At 39.7% G+C, this 21,733-nt stretch overlaps 1 protein-coding gene across 2 annotated transcripts in view; it reads right to left on the bottom strand.

Annotated features, from left to right (window-relative positions):
- The window catches only part of PCOLCE2 (procollagen C-endopeptidase enhancer 2), a 91,721-nt gene that overhangs the window by 39,534 nt on the left and 30,454 nt on the right, over positions 1–21,733 (bottom strand). For both annotated transcript variants that reach the window (XM_036754091.1, XM_036754090.1), the window contains exons 3-4: positions 2,690–2,945; positions 623–747 (exon numbers count right to left, since the gene is read on the bottom strand). In XM_036754091.1, the coding sequence (XP_036609986.1) occupies positions 623–747; positions 2,690–2,945 (381 nt within the window). The remainder of the gene's footprint in view (positions 1–622; positions 748–2,689; positions 2,946–21,733) is intronic.

Raw genomic sequence — 21,733 nt, 5'->3', positions numbered from 1 at the left:
AATTCTAGAATAGATCATTAAAAAGATAATTGATGAACCTCTAGAAAGGGAAATGGTGATTACAAAGGGGCCTCATGGCGTCATCAAAAATGGGTCATTCCAGACTACCCTTTATTTCCTTGTTAGAAAAAATTACTGAAATCAGAAGTGACTGAAGCTGGATTTGAATTCAGGTCTTCCTGACTCTCTAGGCCCAGTACTCTACTTGCTGTGTCACCTAGTTGCCCCAAAGCCCTTCCAAAGGCTCTGGAAGGCTGTTAAGTAGAGGAGAGGTTATGCTTTTTCTGTTTGGCTCAGGAGGGGAGAGCTAGGAACAATTTGTGTGAATTTCTAAGAAGTAAACTAGGGCTCAGTATTAGGAGACATTTCCTAACAATTATAATTGTCCAAAAATGGAATGAGATGCCTTGAGAGAGAGCAGATTCCCCATCCTTGGAGATCTTCAAACAGAGCCCAGATGACCACTCTTCTGATAAAGTGAGCTTTCCTTTATGTGTGGTTTGGACTACATGACTGCTGAAATTCTTCAAATTCTGTGATTCTATAATAATTTAAATATTATAAGGATTCTTCATTTTTATAGATTTTCTTTTAATTCTACATTATGAAAAGTGAATCTCACCTGATTCTTTGGGGCTATAATATGCCACAAACAAGTGACTCCTGCAGGGTAATCCCGATCTGGCCAGTTGGGTGTTTTAAAGGAACCTGCAGGTCTTTGCAATCGTCCACCGCAGTATTGATCCCCTATAATCATAAAAAGTACAGATCAGAACTAAATAAATTCCCAAGAATACACTATATAGATGAAGCCATATAGACAGTAATTTAAATAACTAGGAACATCCTAACAGTGAGATCATAAAATTTAGGCAAAGGCTGATGTGTCAGATTCACTAAATGTTTGTCATTCTTTACATGCTTCTGGCAGTGCTGACATACATCATGCTATCTAATGGTCCCGATTAGCCTGATCACTCAAGTTCATCAAGAGAAGGCTGCCATTAAAAATTTTGGTTTGACACTCTATTTGACTGACTTTACTGGTGAAGTCCATCAAAACTGTCACATCCTTTTGTTCATGACTCACAAAGAGCTCCAGAACATCTGGAGGCTAAACAGAAAAGAGCAGTATTTATTAATAGGACAAAGCAGGAATTAACAAGTTTATGTGCCATTCACTAACAGATGATAGCTCATGCTGAACAATTAAGAGAATTTTGATAAGCTTATTTATTTATAGATGGGGCTATTTTTTTAACTAATTTTATTTTTTGATGAAATGAATTGGCCAGATTTTCAAAAGGGCTTACTTTTTCTTCTTTTTTTCAGAAGACTGAAGGAGAGAAAACAGATTTCTGTTCATTGGGAAAAAATTAAATTAAAAAAAGGAAATGAAAGAAGCATTATTTTCTCTAGGCGGGTAAGTGGTGCAGTGGATAAAGCTCTCTGTCTGGAGTCAGGAAGAACTAAATTCAAATCTGGCCTCAGACACTTACTAGTTGTGTGACCCTGGGCAAGTCACTCAACCACTGTCTTGGTTTCGTCATCTGCAAAATGGGGATAATGATAGTACCTAACTTCCAGGGTTGTTTTGAGAATAAAATGAAATAATAATTGTAAATGGGGGGAAGGGCTGAAGGGAAGAAGAAAATTTAAAACTAAATTTAAATAAGGACAAATTAGTATGGTCTTACATATATGCATATCAATATATATGAGTATGATTGTAGATATCTAAGTATATGTATGTGTAAGTGTATATATGTATGTATATCTGTGTATATGTGTGTGTTTGTGTATGTATATATGTGTGTGCATGTGTATATGTGTATGTATATGTATGTGTGTGTATGTGGATAGACAGATAGATAGATAGACAGATAGATAGATGTCTGTGCTTAATTGTAGCCTTCTTGAGGTGGGGGGGAAGGAAAAGGGGGAAAAAGGAACAAAGTAAAAAGTACATAGCAGAGAATTAAAAAAAAAGCTTACAAGGAGCATAGAAAAGATGGCCAGCTCTGAACAAAATATGTAGTATTTATTATACAGTACAGGCTTTCTTGAAATGGAAATTTCATACTGTATATGGTGAATCTTCTCTGTTCTGTGCACATGGCAATGTGTTTTTTCTTATTTTGTATTTAAGTTTATAATGTTTCTGTTTCTTTTTTATTGTATATTTAAGAAAAAGTAATTAAAATTTAAAAAATTAAAAATAAATAAATAGCAATGATAATAGCTAATAATAATACTAAAAGATGTTTGATATATACTATCATTTGTTAGTGAATAGCACATAAACTTCTTAATTTCTGCTGTGGTCCACAGACTTGAATGTTTTTCTCTGCTAATAAATACTGCTCTTTACAAACCATCCTTTTAGTTAAAAGAAAAGGAAATGTCTCTAACTACCAATTCTCCTCACTTTGTTCCCACTCCCTAGTCCATTTTTCCCCCGAAGGATAACATCCAAGCCAGTTGTGCTATGATACTCTCCAAGAACTGGACTCAATTGATTGCCTTCATGGCTTTTGGAACCTCTTCACGATGACGAAAACCTGCTTGACTAGCAGTTTGCTGCCTGAGGCCAAGATACAGGTCTATCAGAGCTCCAGTGCTAGTGCCATGCACCGGTACTGCCCAAAAGACCAGGAAGCTGCTTCTCAGCTTCAGTGATGTGAAATACCTCTTTCATTTGGTTCTGCTGCAGAAAACATGGCAATGAAGCCGTTCCCGGCCGTGTTGGCATCTGAAATCATCTGCACCAGCATCTTGTTGCTGTTGGACACGAGGGCCCCTGGCCTGAAAGTTCCACAGAAGCGACCGATGCGTTGCCCGTTGGTGTGGCCATTGTACACATCGACAAAGTCGTAGCGACACAGGTTATCACTTTCTAAGTCTAGGAACCGGAAGTGAAGAACAACAACTTTCCCTTCAGGTACCTGCGGAGAGAAGAGAATTGTTAAGGGCATGAGCTCCCGAGAGAATGAGGACCATGATTGTGCTTCTCCTAAAGGGTGAGCATTGAATTAAGGAACAGCTCCTCCCAGCTCTAATCCGAAAGAAGGGGGTATTGATATCTTTGTGCCAGAAAATGTGCTCGGAATTGGGGAGTCAAAGATAAAACAAGAACAGTCCCAGCCCTACTGGAACTTCCCTAGGGGAACCAACAGGTGCTTAGATAAGTAAATGCAAAGTGAGGTGTTTATGTTGGGGAGATCAGAAAAGGCCTTGGGAGGAGATGCTTCTAAAGGGATTCCAAGAGGTAAGAGTGAGAAGAAAGAGCACTCCAGGCATGGGAGTGGGAGGCAGTCTGAGCAAATGCAAGAAGGTGGGAGATGAATGTGGGCATGGATCAACAAGTAGGCCAGTTTGGCTGGCATATAGAATTCACAAAGGAGAAGGAAGCACAATTGGTAACAGCTTTCTCATTGCTAAGAAAATCTAAGTGCTTAACTGCTGAACATTTCCATATTCCCCAAAGAAGAAAATTCTTCCTCAGGGGTCTTCCTAAATAAAGTAGGTGAAGGCACTTATTAATTGATGATTCATAGGTTTGTAAAGTGAATTTTTGATTAGGCTTCAGCAAGCACCCAAGTGCACCTGCTAAGATATCTTGTGAGAGATTGGGTCAATTGCTTAACAAACTGGCTATTAAAGGCACTTTGTTTTCGTTTTATCCTAAATGAAACAAAAGGAAAATCCCAAGCAATAATAGCTTCCATTTCCAAAGCACTTACAGGTTACACAGTGCTTTCACAGACCGCATGAAGTAGGCGGAGCAGGTACTCTCTCCATTTTACAGATGGGAAAACCGAAGGCCATAGTAGTGACTTCTAAAGCCACACAGCCAGTAAGGAGAGGAGCCAGGACCCCAGCCCGGGCTTTCTGACTTCACTGCCAGGCCATGTTGCCTCAGGTTGTGCCTACAGATCACAAAACGGGACATCTGGCAGCTATCCAGTTAATTTAACCAAAGTGAGCTTTCCGATCAAAGCGAATCCATTTTGGGACCTGAATTATTCAGATGAAAAGTCCACAGTGCTCAAAGTAACCTAATCATAGTTGAAGTGACTCTTGTCAGAGATGCAAAATTTCCTTTCAAAAAGTAACTCTTCCATAATTTTGTAATGAAACACAAAGCACATTCCTTCCATGCCTTTCTCCATGTCCTTTTTCTTTTGATTTGCCATTCAGAAGGTTCTGTTCTTCCCTCATGTGAAAAATCGATTGTTAACATTCAATATAATCTTTGATCAACAGAATTCTATTTCAATCTGCGTTTATGTTACCTTTTAAATTCTACTTTCAAATCACTTAATTAAGAAAGGGGCCTTGGTCAGTTTTTAAGTTGATTCATTGTAACTAGCTATCCACCAGATGGGGTCTCCATTGAGTAAAGTAAAAAATCTTCTCCTCGCATTATAAATGCCTTTGGTTCAAGTTGTGAGGCACTCGCGAAAGAAATCAAGCTCAGTCTTCTACCTGCAGACGCAGGTCACAAATTTTTATTGTCTATTAAATAATGATCACAATTAAAACAAGCGAATTTACTTTACTATCTTATTTGTTAGGGAGATTCTTTTGAAGATACTTTGCCCATAAATGAATATAGTGACTGAGAAAAAAGCATTATGTTGATAGGATCCCTTTATCTGCAAAGGAAATCCATCACAACCTATGTGGTTTATATTTGCCCTGGAATAAAAGAAGAATTCATTATGACTTAATCATTACACTTAACTCCATCTCCCAGTCCTTTGTGTTGTTGCCCATGCCTGGAATATGGTGTACCCTCTCCTCACTCTGACTTCACAAAATCCCTCTCTTCTTTTGAGATGCAGCTTCTGCAACACTTTGTACAGGAAGCCTTTCGTGATGTAAGAGCTTAATAAATGTTGGCCGATTGATTAATCTCTCTAAAATCTTTATGAGAATGGTCTATGTATGCATTTATACATGTACCCTAGTTGAAAGTATGAGAATGCAAGAAGCAAACTTTCACAGATAATTTTCTACTACATACCATATTTAGGATCCTGCTATGTTTATTGTTTTTGTTTTTTTATCAAAAAAAAACATATTTCAGAGTATGATGTAAAACTAAAAGGCATCAATACAAGAAATACAGGGTGTCCCAAAGATATTAGTGAAGCTTTAAGCCTTAACATTATATTTATTTAAACCTTCATTTATAGCTTAAATAAATATGCTCTTAAGGCATAAAACAATTATTTAAGCTTTTATTTTTGGCTTAAATAAATAAACTATTAATGCTTAAAGCTGCACTAAGATATAGGGGTCGCCCTGTATATCTTTAATAGAGCTTAAAAATATAATCTTATATACCCAAATATTAGCAAAGATATTTAATCACTTAACTATATTGAAATATTAAAATATATGTAATAAATATATTTAAGCTATAGCTCAAATAAATAAGCTTCTGAAGCTTAAAATGGCACTAAGACTTTTGGGACACCCTGTATATTAAAACACACACACACACACACACACTTTGGCTCAGTAGAACAAAATGCAGCCTTAAAAGTTCTTCTTAAACAAGGGGTCTTTCATATATATTTTAAGATTATCCATGACAGATGCAAACATGGAGACAACTTTGTTCAATGGTCTGTTGTGTAGCAACATTAACTGACGCACAAAATTGTTATATACGCCCCCCATCACAGGTGCTTTCAATTCTGCTGATGCAGGAAGTAGGGGAGGGAGGTAGCATCATGGAGGATGTTCTGCATAGATTCCAAATTGTTAGGTTGCTCAGTGCTCCCCCAGGCAATCTGCTTCCAAAACAGAAACCTGGAGGCAAGCTCAATGATTCAGATGTAACATAGGCTTTGGAATTACTCTCTCAATATCCACTTGAACTGGCAGGTTAAGTCCCCAGAGAGCAATTATTATGTCCCCTCAGGATTCTCAAATTAGCCTTGATAAGCTGTGGGTGGTGGTGGCTTTCTAATATCATGGCTTATGAGCCCCCACTGGTGTGCTTTCCCCTGTGATTGTTAGATGATAACAATTAGACAGCCAGAATCAATTAACTTTTTATAAGGGTTATTTACTAATGTGGTATGGTATATACCTTATAGTAAATGGTATATAAGTAAATATAATATATATCTTATAGTATATAAAAATAATTGATTCAAAACATATATCCAAAAGTCTGTGACATTCTTTCACTAGTACATACAGATTCCAGGGGGACATGGGCTCAAGCTTAGTGATTGCATGTGTCAGTGGAGTAACTCACAGCTCCTGGTTGTTGGAAATCTTTTTCTACCCTTTGGGAGATACTCACGAAGTCCCTTCTAGGTATGGTATATTTTTTCTCTCCTCCTCCTCCTCCTCATCTTCCTCCTCCTCGTCTTCCTCCTCCTCCTCCTCGTCTTCCTCCTCCTCTTTCTTTTCCTTCTCCTTTTGCTGGGCTCCTTTTAGTCTTGAAGCTGCTTTTCTGCAAGGTATCCTAATGTGTTTTTGGTTTCTGAATGCAGACACTATCACCAATCATGGCTGTTCCAAGGACACCAAATGATACAGTATAAATCCTCAGGTCTTCCAAATTCATCAGATTCTCCTCTTATCAAGGAGGAGGCTGAGGCTTTACTCTTTCCTGTTAAGCCATTCTCAGAGGCTTGTTGCCCTAGGAAATTCCTTTCCTGGGTTCTGAAAGGATCTGCTATTTCACACGAAACCCACAGTGTGTGATGGAACTTCTCCAGATGATCTCTTCATTTGTTTGTATTTACTCCAGACCCACCCTCACTGTTGCCACTGTCCTCTCTCTACTCTTAGGTCACTAAGCAGCCAGCTGTCCTGCAGGAGCCTTCTGGTGCCATGCTGTTACATTTGCAGCTACCTGGCCAGCCTCCACACCAGTAAATGACATGCGCTCACTAGTTCTCTTCTTTGTGTACTTCCTTTAAAATTTTTTCTTTTAATAGAAAATTAAAAATTATCAAATACAGCTATTCAAGCTACACATAGAAAAAGGATTATGCATAAAACTAACTTCTGTTTTTACAACTTGGGCTTTTTTAAAGGTCTATATTAACTTCAACAAGACCATATTCTCACTGTGTCCTCTTTTGAACTAATTTTCTAAATTTTTGTTTTTCTTGTTGTTATTTACTTAGTTCTAGTTACTGTGAATATTGTTGCTTGGGGTCTGTTTTCTTCACTCTGAATCACTTACTGAATTTCTCTATTTCCATGTATGCTTCACATTCATTATTTCTTACATCAATAATATGTCAATATGGTCACATACTACATTCTGTTTATCCCTTCTCCAATTTTTGGACATGGGTTATTTCCATTTTGTTCCTTTATCCATTTGAATAATACTGCTGGGGATATTTTTATCTTCAGGGCATCTTCCTACTTGTGGGATCACAAACAATTTGGCATTCCTCATATCATAATGTCATTTTGCTTTTTGAAAAAATGGCACTAATTCATTGCCCAGTAGGAATAAGCACATGAATAGGCAAACCATGGCATTGAGGAAAGAGCAATGAATTGAGAGTCATAGGACCTGCATTCAAAACCCACTTCTGCCACTTGACTCTCTGACTTTGGCAGACCTCTCTGAGTTCTGACTCTTCATTAGTATAATGAGGGGTTTGGGTTGGATGACCTCTGAGGTCCTACCAAATCTATTTCTATGATGAACAATCAAACAATAAGAATTTATTAAGTGCCTACCATATGCCAGACATTGGGTATACATAGAAAAAAATTAAAGTCCCTACTCTCAAGGACCTTATATTCCTTCTAATCAATTGGACCATATATACATAGATATACAGGGTCCCATGTATATTTTGTTGTTCAGTCGTTTCAGTCGTTTCTGAGTCTTTGTGTCCCCATTTGGGGTTTTCTTGGCAAACATGTTGAAATGGTTTGCAATTTCCTTCTCCAGCTCATTTTATAGATGAAGAAACTAAGGCAAACAGGGTAAAGTTACTTGTCCATGAGGCTGGATTTCAGGCCTGGTGCTCTATGCACTGCACCATGTAGCTACCTCCCCCCACCCCAAACATATCCAAATACATCTACACAGGATACACGTGCACACACACACACACACACACACACACACACACACACACACTCTTTGGTGCTGCAAAAGTACAATGACTTAGTTCCAGAGTTGAATAGGAAGAATTTAGATTAGGTCAAATTTGGGTAATTATACATTCTTTAATGGTCCCAGGCTTCTCACTGAGGCAAAAGCCCATTTTTTTTTCTTTCAGTGACTCTACTGTATGACTATGAATTATAGAAAATTAAGGATAAAAATTACAGAAGACCTCAAGAGCAATGGACCTATAAAGAGCAGACATAAGCTGACTGTATCACCTTGCCTATAATGATTTGTGCATGTTCCAGAAGTACCCTAAAAGACCTCATCAAGGACATTCATGATGAGAAAAGAAGGTGGGCCAATTATATCGCAAGAGTGAGAGATTCAAAGAAGAGATATGTGAAAAAAACTGGCCTGGCTTCTTTGCAGAGGTGGGGGACTGTGTTGAGGGGTCATTGCAACACTATGTATAAATCATTTTTTTGGATATGTTGGTTAGTTTTGCTGGCTTTTAAAAAATTCCTTTTAAAATTTTATTATTATAAGGAATGGTTCAGTGGGAGTGGAGAGGGGGAAGAATCTGGTGAGAAATATAGACAATATAAAAACAAATGCTATCAATAAAATTTGTTTTAAAAAAGAATGAGGGACGATAAACAGACAACTCGGAGGTCACACTGGCATTCAAAAGTATTACAAGAAATAGAGAAAGGTTTCCACGGTATTGCACAGATCCTCTGTGGAGGATTTATGGAAAAGCATGGACATTAATTTCATAGAATGAGAAGGGGTAGATGGATTGTCATCTGCAACAGTGAAGGAGATAACCACATCTATGAAGTTACGGATTAAAGTATAAGTTAGAAGCATTAAGGGTCAGCTAATGCTATTAGCAGAAACCGTTTTAGTAGAGAGGTCATGCTTAGATTTGCCCTCCCTTCTGGGCTGTACAGAACACACACTGATATTCCTTGCCTGGCTCTAATCCAACACATGGAACTCTGGGAAGCCTGTTTCCAGCCATTTGTGAATGAGGGTCATTATATTGTCTGATGATGAAATACTGTCTAATTGGCTGAGGGGATGGAATAATTGATGACTCAGGGGTTGCTGCATTAGAACTGAGTGGGTATACAAAAGGTGCAGCCCACCCTTTCTAAATTGCTCTAATTCCACAAGGGCTTGGAGAGATGAGGACTATTTTGAGCTGCCTCCTGGTGGGAGAATACCTGCTCTGTCTCCCACTGGGCAGTGAGCACATGGCTATTTCTGTCTCTTTCTGTTTATCTTTTCCTGATATTAGGCCAGTGAGTGTTCTGAGATGGGAATGCTTAGGTGACCTAGAGAGTTCATAAGATCCAGAAGTCTGTGGGCAGTTGGAACTGAATGGTAAAAGTAGCAGTGTTCACTAGAGGTAACAGTAATTGGTGGCAGTGAGAGTGACTACATCAGGAAGAGAAACACACTGAAGGCTCATTGAGGACAAACATGAACAAACTCAGATGCATAAAGGCAACCACTTGAGCAAGTTAAAAATTAAAAGGAGGATGACTCTTTGCATCAGATAGGAATGTCAATGATAGACTCAAAAAGGACCCCAAACGATCAAGCATCAAAAGCTGGGAGTTTCTCTTGCCAAACATATATTCTTCACATGCATCTCACTAACATTGTACTATACATTTGTGGCTACCTTCCCCATGGATCCTGTGTATATTTGTGGGGGGGTTTGCTTCAGACTTTTAGGGGGGATTTTTTTTAACCAAATGTTCCTACTATGCCAAGGAAAAAAAATTATTTTGTTTTGTTATTGTACCAGGAAGCATTTTGTACCAACTATTTTTATTATAACACCTTCATAAATACCTTTGCTTTTAAAAAAAAAGCTAATAAAAGCTACTGTCTGATAATCAATGGGAAACATGCTGGTGGGGGCTTATGAACAACAGTACCAGAACAGGATTACCTCTAGAACCCTGAAAGAGTAGTAGCAGCCACCCTCTGGGGACATGGCCTGACAATGGGAACAAGAGTAGGGGAAATGGCCCCCAAGGAGATGCTATACTCTAACAGCCATTATCACCAGGACATGGATCCTCTGCAGGGAATTAGACTGAACTCCCTAGCTCCTTTCCACAAACCATTCCACAGGTATTAGATAACGGCATCTCTTAATTTCTAATGAGTTGTACCTCATTTAAAAAGAGATAAAAAGGGTTCTCTGCGACCAAGTCATCATTTACCTAAGAGAAAAGAAATATTTTCTGAAAATAGTTGATTTTATACCTGTAATATTGTAATGCTAATACTTGTGGTAGAAACACAGTTAAGAAGATATTATTTGGAAATTGTGCAACCCTGAATGTTTTCGCTTCGTATTTACTAGAGGATTTATTATGCTTCAGTAGAGAAACAATTCTCTGTTTGTGTTTTTTTCATATTAACAACCAAATCTGTATTTGTGCCAAAGCCCGAGGCTAAAACCTCGTCCTCAACTCACCCTGTGGTGATTGGCGCTAAGTTGTTGTCACATGTAAATGTGCCAAATCACTCGATGCTGGGACTCATGCCAGGAGAAGTAAATGACTACTTTCTAAGCCCACACTCTGAATTTTTAAGTTCATGGGATCATGTAGGCATAATGCAAATGTGATTTCTCCAACTTACTTTCCATTGAGGAGTGTTTTCCTGTGGGAATAGCAAACCTTAAGGCCCCTTTGATTATATTTGCAGATTGATGAGTTAAATATATCATTTTCTCAATTGAATGGAATCGCAGAATCTCCGAGTTGGAAGGGCCATCGAGACTAGCATTTTAAATGTTTCAAAAGCACTTTACAGATGTTACCTCATTTGAGACTACCTTGAGGGGTAGGTGTCATTATTATCCTTATTTTGCAGAAGAAGAAACTGAGGTTGAGAGAGTTGAAGGAGCTTGCCCATGGTCATACAGCTAAATAAGTATATGAGGAAGGATTTGAACTCAGGTTTTCTTGATTCCAGTTTCACTGCACTTAGCTACAGGAATTCCCCTCTATAGCACTCCTTCTAAGTGCCTTTCTTCTAGCCTTTGCATGAAGCCTTCTGGTGAAGAGAGGGGAGACCCTCTGCTCCCATCCCTTTTGGGTTGCCCTCTATGGTTAGGAAGCTTTTTCCTACTTTTTTCTCTCAGCTCTTGAGTTGTATCTGACTCATTTGGGGTTTTCTTGGTGGAGATACTGGAGTGGCTTGCCATTTCCTTCTCCAACTCGTTTAACAGATGAGGAAACTGAGGCAAAAGTTAAGTGACTTACCCAGGTCACACAGCTGGTAAGTGTCTGAGGTTAGATTTGAACTCAGGAAGATGAGTCTTCCTGATTCCAGGCCCAGTGCTCTGTGCACTGTGGCACTACCTACCCCTCTAAGTCATGCCCCCAAGTTGTGCCATCTCTGTCATGTATATATGAAGTTGACTTTTTGAACCTAGATAATAGAGTGCATGGCCCAGAGTCCAGAAGAGTGGTTTAGACTTGAGTACTTTCCATGGAGCTGGGCATGCATGCTTTGGTTCCATGGAGGAGGGGTGCATGCTCTGGCCTCTCATTGAAGGACGTGTGGGACCAGAAGCTCCTTGTTGATCTCTGTGTATCCACATGACTCAGGACTGTGCCAAAAGGACTGGCAAGTGAGCCAGGAAGAGCCACCTACTGAGAAGACACAGCTTCTGGTCTATTTTGGGGCTGCCTATTTGTTGGGACACAGCCAACCCCTTGAATTTCCAGCAAGGAACATTAAATGGGATTGTTCTCCCCTAACCCTGGTCCTGTGTTTGCCTAGATGAACCTGAGGTTCACCTTGGCTACCTTTTCAGCTTAGCGTTTCCTTTCCAAGTGCAGATCGTTGAACAGTGAGCATGAGACTGGACCTCAAGTCCCTGCCTGCTTCTGTTTTGTGTTTCTTTCCCTGAATACAGATTACTGAACAATGATTCTGAGAAATGGTCATTTCCATCCTTGTCAGTGCTCAGAAGAAGGTGATTACCATAAAGCTCCTTGGAGGAGAAGAGCACCACCGCCAAGAGATACCTGAAGACACAGGGCTAAAGTCAAAGCTAGGTACTGGCTTGCCAGTCGATCTGGACTTGCTTAGACAGTACAGATATGAGGTGAACATGAAATATCTTTAAGAAGGTCTACAATGTTGTGTTTACCTCCTGGGAGATAACAACAGGAGTGACGGGTTGCTGTTCCACGTTTTAAATATTTGTCAATGGACACGTATGAGACTTTTGTGTTTTATGTATTTCCTTTCATGGTGGAGGAAATAAATAGCTGTCTTATACTTGATGTAGGTTAGATGAGTGGAAGTGGTTCCAGCCAATGTGGAAGCATTAACCAGCCATGGGGTTCAGTCATCCAGCTAGAAGTATGGCTAATGTCTTTTCAATCTGGACTTGGCTTCCTTACCACCTGCCTCTCTGCTCACACCAGACACTTCTTGGAGAACCTTCCACTCTGGGTCTCTCCTCTCTTAATTCAAAGCATTGTTTGAAGAAAGCCCCAGTTTTGTTTCACTTGACTCTGTTTCCAAATACCTCCTTCACAGCCTCTCCAACCTCCTCATTGTGATGGAGATAGCATCTACAGCTACACAAGGAAAAGGGCAGTCATATGCCTCAGAGGACCACTTTGTCCCCCCATCCATGTTGCTGCCCTGAGCAAAGTCCCCATTGATTTACCCTTGTTATGCTCCACAGAAACATGTCTGAAATTGAATGTCATTTTAATGGGCTGAGATTTTCCTCTTGCACAAATAAACCTTTGAGAAAGTGTTGTTTTTCTAAATGCTAGCATTATAATTTACATAAAAGCCAGAGAAGCCTTACAGCTCAATGTCTGCCTTTTCATATAACCTAGATACAACCCAGAGAATTGTATTTATATGCAAATATTGTGCTGTATTCCTAAAGAGGAAGGAAAATCAAAGCCTAAGTAAGACCTTTACAAATTCTTATCCAAACACTCTCCAAGAGTAAATATTCCTTTTAAAAACCTGGCCTACCTAAACAGATAGGTGGTGAAGTGGATAGAGCGTCAGCCCTGGAGTCAAAAGGACCTGAGTTCACATCAGACCTCAGACGCTTACTAGCCATGTGATCCTGGACAAGTCACTTAACCTCAACTGCCTCCAAAGGAAAATCTGGCCTACTGCAAAATTGAAGAAACCAAGGCTCCAAGAGATGCCCTCTGTGGGCTAAGGTAACCAACAGAGCCCAGACTAGGACCCCAGGTCTCTTACCTAACCTAGTGCTTTTCCTGTGATTCAAGGATGCATGAACCAATTTTCTCGCAGCATCCTCCATGAAATATATGGGTGACATATCATCAGCCTCATTTTACAAGGCTGTCTATAAAGCATTGCAAAATAATTCCTATTCTTGCGATAATACAGGGGTCAGTCAATAAAATACGAGCCATGGATGGAAGGAGCAATTCCTGAAATACAGAGGCAGGGACCACTTTCCTGTGATAAGATACAACTAAAGAGATGTATGATAACATAAAAAATGTTTGATTTTGTTTTCAAATATTACCTTCTCTTGGAAGAAAGCTGGGGATGAGCTGCGTCTTAGGACATAGCACAATGGGAAAGTTTACTTTAGACCTAGCCCCACCACCAACTACCTGTATGATCTTGGCCAAATTTAGTCTTCTGTGAAATGGGTTGCTTGAACTGGTTAATCTCAAAAGTTCCTTTAGTTCTGTTCATTTAGAATCTCTAACTTCTAAGTGACTATGAAAGTCAGTTTTAATGGTCATTTAATGGTCATAAAAAGACCATCAAAAGGTCACTTTTTTCTCAGCTTATGACTAATAGGTTTCCTTCCTAGCCTGACAAAACACAAAATATTCTAATTATAGCTGAGCTCACCTTTGCAGGGGCTCTATCATGCAGACCCTGTCTCTCCAAAAGGGAAACCATAGATTATAAGAGTATTTTTAAAAGTATGATTATTATTTTTTGTAATTTCATCCATGTAGGAAACTACCCCCACCAATGAAGAATTTATAGGATTGTTTCACAATCAGTCAGTTAGTAAGAAAGTGTATCTATAATCCTCTACATTCATTTCTGTTTTTCTCTGGTGTCTCTGTTTCTCTTTTCCTGCCAAAGCCTTCCCTGTGTCAGGCTGGAAAACTTCCACGCTGGGTTCAACATGGTCTCCATTGGAACCTACAGATCTTACAACCTGGGGACAGGATCATAGATGGAGATCTGGAAGGGACTTAGAGGAGGCAGCACGGCTTACTGAATAGAATGCCAAACCCTGATGCTTACTGTGGGCTGTGACCTCGGAAAAGTCACTTTATCTCAGGTGAGCCTCAGTTCCTCCTCTGTAAAATGAGGTGGTTGAATTCGATGGCTTCCAAGTTCCCTTCCAGATCTCACTGGAGCCCACCACTGTGGGCTGCATATTGATTTAGAAAACAATGATATAAAATTATCTATGTTGCATTATATTTTTATTTCTTTTGTTAAACATTGCCCAATTACATTTTAATCTGGTTCAGCTCGACTCCAGAGTTTTTCAGGCTGCTAGAATATGACATTTCTGACCTAGTCCAACCAATTCAATTACAGATGAGCAAAATGAGAGAAGTTATGACTTTGCCAAGGTCACACAGGTAATAATTAACAGAGGAGGGGATTGGGGCCAAAGTGTTCTGACTCCAAATACAGTTCTCTTTCCAGGACACCACCTCCAGTAAGCCATTCTATGAGGAGTGATGCCCAAGAGTTTAGCCGTTGGGCACTGAAAAAGACGAAGGACTTACAGTTTGCTAATTTGCTCTTCCTTTCTTCCTTCCTTCATGCATACATGCATGCGTGCAAGAAGCATTTATTAAGCACCCATTGTATGCACAGCATCTTACTCTAGGCTGGGACTGTAATATATGCTCAGAATAGTCATGTGGCCTAGAGGCTAGTAATGCCCTCTTTGGTCCTTACAAGGAGAGGTACTAGAGAGAAGCACCTGGAGTCTGTTACATAGACAAGGAAAATTTGATGGACTCTTCTGTCACTCACATGCTCCTTCTAGATTTTCTTCATTATAGTCTGCCCATCTGTGCAAGTATATCATAGGCTTATGATTTTTTAAAAATCTGCTTATTTGCATTAGTGACATGTCAGGACAATGGAAAGCATATAATAAAGATGGATTAAATTCAGTCTACCTATTGAAAGGAACAATCTCAACTTTCTGGGATGACATGAAGATGAGGTCATCTGGAACTAGGGCAATGTGGCTGACTCAAGATGAAGAAAGCATTTATATCAAGTCGTTTGTGGCCTAGTGGATGGAGGGCTGGGCCCAGAGTCAGGAAGACCTGGATTCAAATCCTGCCTCTGACACACTGGCTGTGTGACCCTGGGCAAGTCCCCTAACTTCTTGAGGCCCCAAGCAACACCCTAAAATTGTAAATTGCAGTGCAATTGTTGACACACCCTGACATTACTAGGGAGGGAGTCTGTTCCCTGTGCCAGTGAAATCACAGGACTGAATTAAAACAGAAACAAATCATTTGAATGTATTTTCCTATAGCCAGGCTTCAGAACCTAACTTACACATCTAGGTTTGTGGGTTGTTGGTTTTGTTTTTTATTTTTTTACCTCTCCCAGGCTTATAGATTTCCTAGGGAAATGCAGCATGTAATGGAAAGCACACTGGTTCTGAAATCCAAGGACCTACAGCCAAACCCTGCCTCATCACTAACTTCCTGTGCGATTTTAGACAAGAGACTTGGTCTCTCTGGGCCTCAGTTTCATCATCTGTAAAATAAGGGGGTTGGACTAAATGGCATTTGAGGTCTCTTCCAGCTTGAAATTGAGTCTTCCGTATCTTGGGGTCTGTGAACTTGGTTTGCTTTTTAAAAAGTATTTTGATAATTTTATTTGAACAAAATTGTTTTCTTATGCATTTAGAAACATTAGTCTAAGAAGGGGTCCATAGGCAGCTAGATGACCTATGTTGTGTTAATGTGATTAAAGATCTTCCCCACCCATTCAATAGGCCTTAGGTGGAGCTAGTTAAGGGAAGCTTGATTAGGAGAGGCTTGATTGTAGGCAGGCCCACACCCTTTACTTACTAGGTGTGAAGCCCCAGGCCTATACCCTTTTGCTAATTAAGTCATGAGAGGTGTGAAGCCTTTGGGCCCTAAAAAGAGTATATATACCCGGAAGATAGCCATTGAGGAGTGAGAATTCAGGAGTCAGAAGAGAAGCCAGAATTCAGCCTAAGGAGAACAAGTAAGAACTCCAAGATGATAGAGCTGCAGAGAGTGGAAACCAGAGAGCTGTGGGGAGGGGGGGGAAAGGTTACAGGATGACTTGACTCTTAGCTGTAATACTGTGACAGTTTCCTTGCTTTTACATTGAGGTGGACTTGCTGGCTTTGGAATACAACTGTTGCTATGCCGGGCTGGAGTTACTGGTCTTGGGGTTTGATCCTCTGGTGTCTAAATAAATGTTATACTTCCTCTGCCTTCTACCTAGAGAATCTCTTATACTTTGCGATTCCGAACTATACAGGCATGTCATCTTGGAGGTCATGAATCTTGCCTCACTGATACAACATAGTGGATAAATAGAGTGCTGGCCCTGGAGTCAGGAAGTTGTTGTTGTTGCTGTTTAGTCATTTTTTAAGTGTGTCCAACTCTTCATGACCCTTTTTGGGGTTTTCTTGGCAGAGATACTGGAGGGGTTTGCCATTTCCTTCTCCAGCTTATTTTTCAGATGAGGAAACTGAGGCAAACAGGGTTAAGGGACTCTCCCAGGGTCACACAGCTACTAAATGTCTGAGGAGTCAGGAAAACCTGAATTCAAATCCTGCCTCAGATATTTATTTATCTGTGTGATCCTGGACCAGTCACTTAATCTCTGTCTGCCTCTGTTTCTTCAGCTGCAAAATGAGAATAAAAACATATAGAGAGAATAGATAATGAAATCAATTAATCAATAAGCATTTATTAAAAGTCTGCTTTGAGATGATAGAGATATTGAGGCAAATAATTAAAGGGCTCCCTGTCCTCCAGAAGTTGAGTCTACCTCCCTCCACACCAGAGAGGTGAAGGGTTGCTAGGGCAGAACGTTAGCACCCTGCTAGCTTATTAAAGCCTAAAGGGCAATATACACTAATATGTCTTCAAGGCCACATGTTTCTTTTTCTCCAGCTTTAGGGAATTTGTTTTAAGTGAAAAGTTATAAGTTGTTGCAATTGTTCCAAGTCCCCAGTTAGGAAAATTCCAAACATTTCGGCAGAGGTTGAGCTCTCTGTCAAACTTTACACATCATATAGAGATCCACACATGTACACATATGTAGATATACATGTATACATATATAAAGTATTTTAAAAATACATTACTATATATGGTAAATACTTTACTATATATACTTACACATATAATATGTTTACATAGTATATATATTTATTTACATATTTAGGCAGAGGTTGGGCTCTCAGCCAAACTTTACACATCATATATAGATCCACACATATACACATATGTAGATATGCATGTATACATATATAAAGTATTTTTAAAATACATTACTATATATGGTAAATACTTTACTATATGTACTTACGCATATAATATGTTTGCATAGTATACATATTTATTTACATATTTAGGCAGAGGTTGGGCTCTCTGCCAAACTTTACACACATAACCATAGATATACACATAGATGTACATATCCATATATTGTATGTATATCTATCTACCTACCATTTGCCAGAGCCCAACCGCTGCCTAAATGTATAAAATATATGATATTTATATAAATACATAATATATTTATGTCTGCATGTGTGTATATCTATGTGTATATATGTATGTGTGTATATATGCATGTGTATGTATGTATGTGTGTATACACACACACACACACACACACACACACACACATATATATATATATATATATATATATATATATATATATATATATATATATATATATAATTAGCCCCCAGCCTCTTTGTGCTTAAAGCAGGGTAGGTCCATAGACTTGGAGCTAGCAGGGACCATCTAGTTCAATCCTCCCATTTTCCAGACGAAGAAAATGAGATCCAGAAAGGACAGGGCATTTAAAGCCATCCATAATCTGGTTCCCATCTTTCTTTTCAGTTTTGTTTCGTATTATTCCCTTTCTTATATTCTCCAGTCCAGTCAAATTCCCTTGCCACAATGCTTCATCTTCTGCCTTTGAGCTGACTGGCCCCTGTGCCTGGTGCACACTCTCTCCTCTAACCCCACACCTCCACATCACAGAAGCCTCTGGAAGCCCTGGTTGCTGCCTTAAATACATACAGCTCAGGTGCTACGTCCCACACCAGACCTTTCCTGTTTCTTTCCTGTAGCCCCTTTCCACCTCCTAAATTGTTAATGCTCTCAACCTCTTTACATTATCTTGCATTTATTCTGCATACACTTTTTATTTCCTTACACTGTACATGCCTGTATCCCTCCCTAACATGTAAGCTTCTTGAGGACAAGCCTGCTTTGTTTTTGTCCTCATACTAACTCCTTCCTCACTTCCCTCCAGCACGATGCTTTAAGCTCACTAAATGTTTCACAAATTGAATTGTGTTCTCAAGTCAGTGAATGAAATTAATGCATCCCACCTTGCCTCAGAATTTTCTTTTCAATCCTTAAAAGAAAATAATTTTTAAAAATACCAGGGGTTAGTAATTCAAGTGGAATTAAAAGTTAGAGAAACAAGGTCAAACTAACAGGCTACTGAAATAACCCAACTTAGGAGAAACCACAGTTAGTCTCAAAGGCCAGTTTATTCAGTAGGAACCAGACCTAAAAACAGACAGTGAATCATTGTGCCCAAGGCCTGCAACATTGATCTTAAATGGTCTGCTAGAGGCGAGAGGAATCAAAAATCTTAAAAAGAAGACATGAGTAAGTCAGAAAAGCAAAGAGTCGTACAAAATGTCCTCTGGACTTGGAAAGGAAAAACAGGAAGACAGATTGCATGGCTTTTGCTGGGACTAGTGGTCTAACATGTTCAGGGCAGCCGTGGTCAAGTGTCAAGAATGAAAAAGGAGCGCATGCTAAAAGAGAGCTTTGCTAAGGTTTGCAAAGCACTTAATGAATTAATCAGTTTATTAAGCAATAAATTTATTAGGTGCTTACTCTGTGTATCAGTTTATTAAGCAATAAATTTACTAAATGCTTACTATGTGCCAGGCACTATACTGTAAGATGAAATGCAAAGATAAAAATGAAATTGTTCCTACCCTCAAGGTGCTTACACGTAATTAGGAAAGAGAATATATCCTAAATATATATGCATGTATACGTGCATGCGTGCATTTGTTGTTAGTGTTCAGTTATTTCAGGCATATCTGATTCTCCATGACTCCATTTGGGATTTTCTTGACAAAGATCCTGGAGTGGTTTGCCATTTCCTTCTCCAGCTCATTTTACAGATGAGCAAACTGAGGCAAACACGGTTAAGTGACTTGCCCAGGGTCATACAGCTAGTAAGTGTCTGGGGCCAGATTTGAACTCACAAAAATGAGTCTTCCTGACTCTATTCATTGCACTACTTAGCTGCCTCGTTGTGCATACATGTATATAATATATCCTCTGGAGCTATGCTTTCACTCTCACTTGTAGGTCAGGCCCCGCAGAGCTTGGCTGCTTTGTCTTCCCTTGAGGTTCTAGGGGACCCTAAGAGTTTTTGAGTGTATGTGTCTTTCTAATGCTACAACTCTCAAGCTCCCACCAGTGTACTCCATCACTGCATGCTAATTAGTTCACATCCATTAGTCAGCCAGGTTTAATTAGCTTTTAGAAAGGAGGATTTATTTTGCTGGTGTAGACATATTTTCAGTCTTTGGATAGACTCTCTCACCAGTACATAGAAAGTCCCGGGAAAGTGGGATCAAGCTTAGAGAGCTCATGTGGCAAAGGGGGTGATTTGCAGCCCCTAGAAGCCCTTTTGTTGGACCATAGGTCTGGGGTAGCCTTAAGTTTGGGCAGCTAGGTGGCTCAGTGGGTACAGCCTGGAGACAGGAGGTCCTGAGTTCAAATGTGACCTCAGATACTTACCAGCTGTGTGACCCTGGGCAAGTTACTTAGCCCAGTTTGCCTCAGTTTCCTCATTTGTAAAATGAGCTGGAGAAGGAAATGGCAAACCGCTTCAGCATCTTTGCCAAGCAAACCCCCAAATGGGGTCACAAAGAACCAGACACAAGTAAAACAACTGAACATAGCCTTAAGCTTGGCTCCTTGTAGAACCTTGATTTTGCCTTTCCTCATCTTACCTAGATTGTCCTCAGCTCCTGATTTAGATTTTGTTCCCAGCCGTGGCTGCCCCTGGGATGCTCCTTGGATACCTATGATGAGTACAAAACCCTCCAAAGTTCACAGTGGTCATCTTCTGGTCAGAAATTATTCAGAGGAATACAGAGGCTCTAACTGCCCCCCATTGATTCCCTCTGCAATGTTTGACTGGACCTCTTATCTAAGCTGCAGACACCCAAGTACCTGGCTCCCCAGCCAGATCACTACTTTACCGGAAACGTATAGGATGTGACTGAGTGTCCATTAGTTTAATGTTTTTAATTGATAGATTCACTAGAGACGTTTTCACCTGATAAATGTATCAGAACCAGAGTATTTTGTGTTATTTTAAGTAGGGTAGGATAATTAATTGATTGACCCCATCCTTAAATATATACTTCCCCCCACCTGTGCCTAGCACAATGCCTTATATGCAATATAAGCTTAATGCATGTTTTCTAGTTCTCACAAATGTTGGCAGCCCTATCACAAATGGTGACTTAACGAGGTAGCCCAAAAGTCTTAGTACAATTTTAAGCTTTAATAAGTTTAAGTAATCTTAAGCTTACTAAAGATTAAAATTGCACTGATACCCTGTATAACAAAAATTGCTATAACCTTGCTAATACTAAGCAACATTTTGCCAAAAGTTTACTGAGATCTTGGGGTGCCCCTTTTACCTCAGCCCCCTTGAAGAACACAACGCTTTTCACCCTTGATACATCTCTTTTTACCATTATGTACCCTGAAATGAATCCTTGTGCTTAAAGAGTCAACAAAAAATAGGAAACAATTCAATCTTTGATGGGGGCCTTTGGGAGGATGAGTCATCACCACTCTGTGAGCTCCTTGAGGGCTGGGTCTGTCTTTTGCAAGACTTAGTACAGTGTCTGACTCATAGTAGGCATTTAACAAATGTTAATTAACTAATTGACTTGAAAATCTAAAACTTAGGTGGACAAAACACATCACGAATCCACTCTTCTCCACAAGTGAACCACAAACTAAGTGACTGGACACAAGACGATTTTGTGGCGAGTCTGTTAACACTTTCCTCCAGGCATGAAGGCAACGCAGTCAAGTTGAGGCCAAAACTTTTTCATTAACAAAATGTTTGGGAGCAGCTTGGTAGCACAGTGGATAGAACACCAGTCTTGGAGTCAGAAAGACCTGAGTTCAAATATGACCTCAGACACTTACTTAGCTGTGTGACCGTGGGCAAGTCATTTAACCCCAATTGCCTCCAAAAAAAGAAAAGAAAAATACTTCCTAA

The sequence above is a fragment of the Trichosurus vulpecula genome, chromosome 4 (genome assembly GCF_011100635.1).
Source record: "Trichosurus vulpecula isolate mTriVul1 chromosome 4, mTriVul1.pri, whole genome shotgun sequence".
NCBI lineage: Eukaryota > Metazoa > Chordata > Mammalia > Diprotodontia > Phalangeridae > Trichosurus > Trichosurus vulpecula.
The sequence above is the reverse complement of the archived record's forward strand: the minus strand, read 5'-3'. Positions and strand labels throughout refer to the sequence as shown.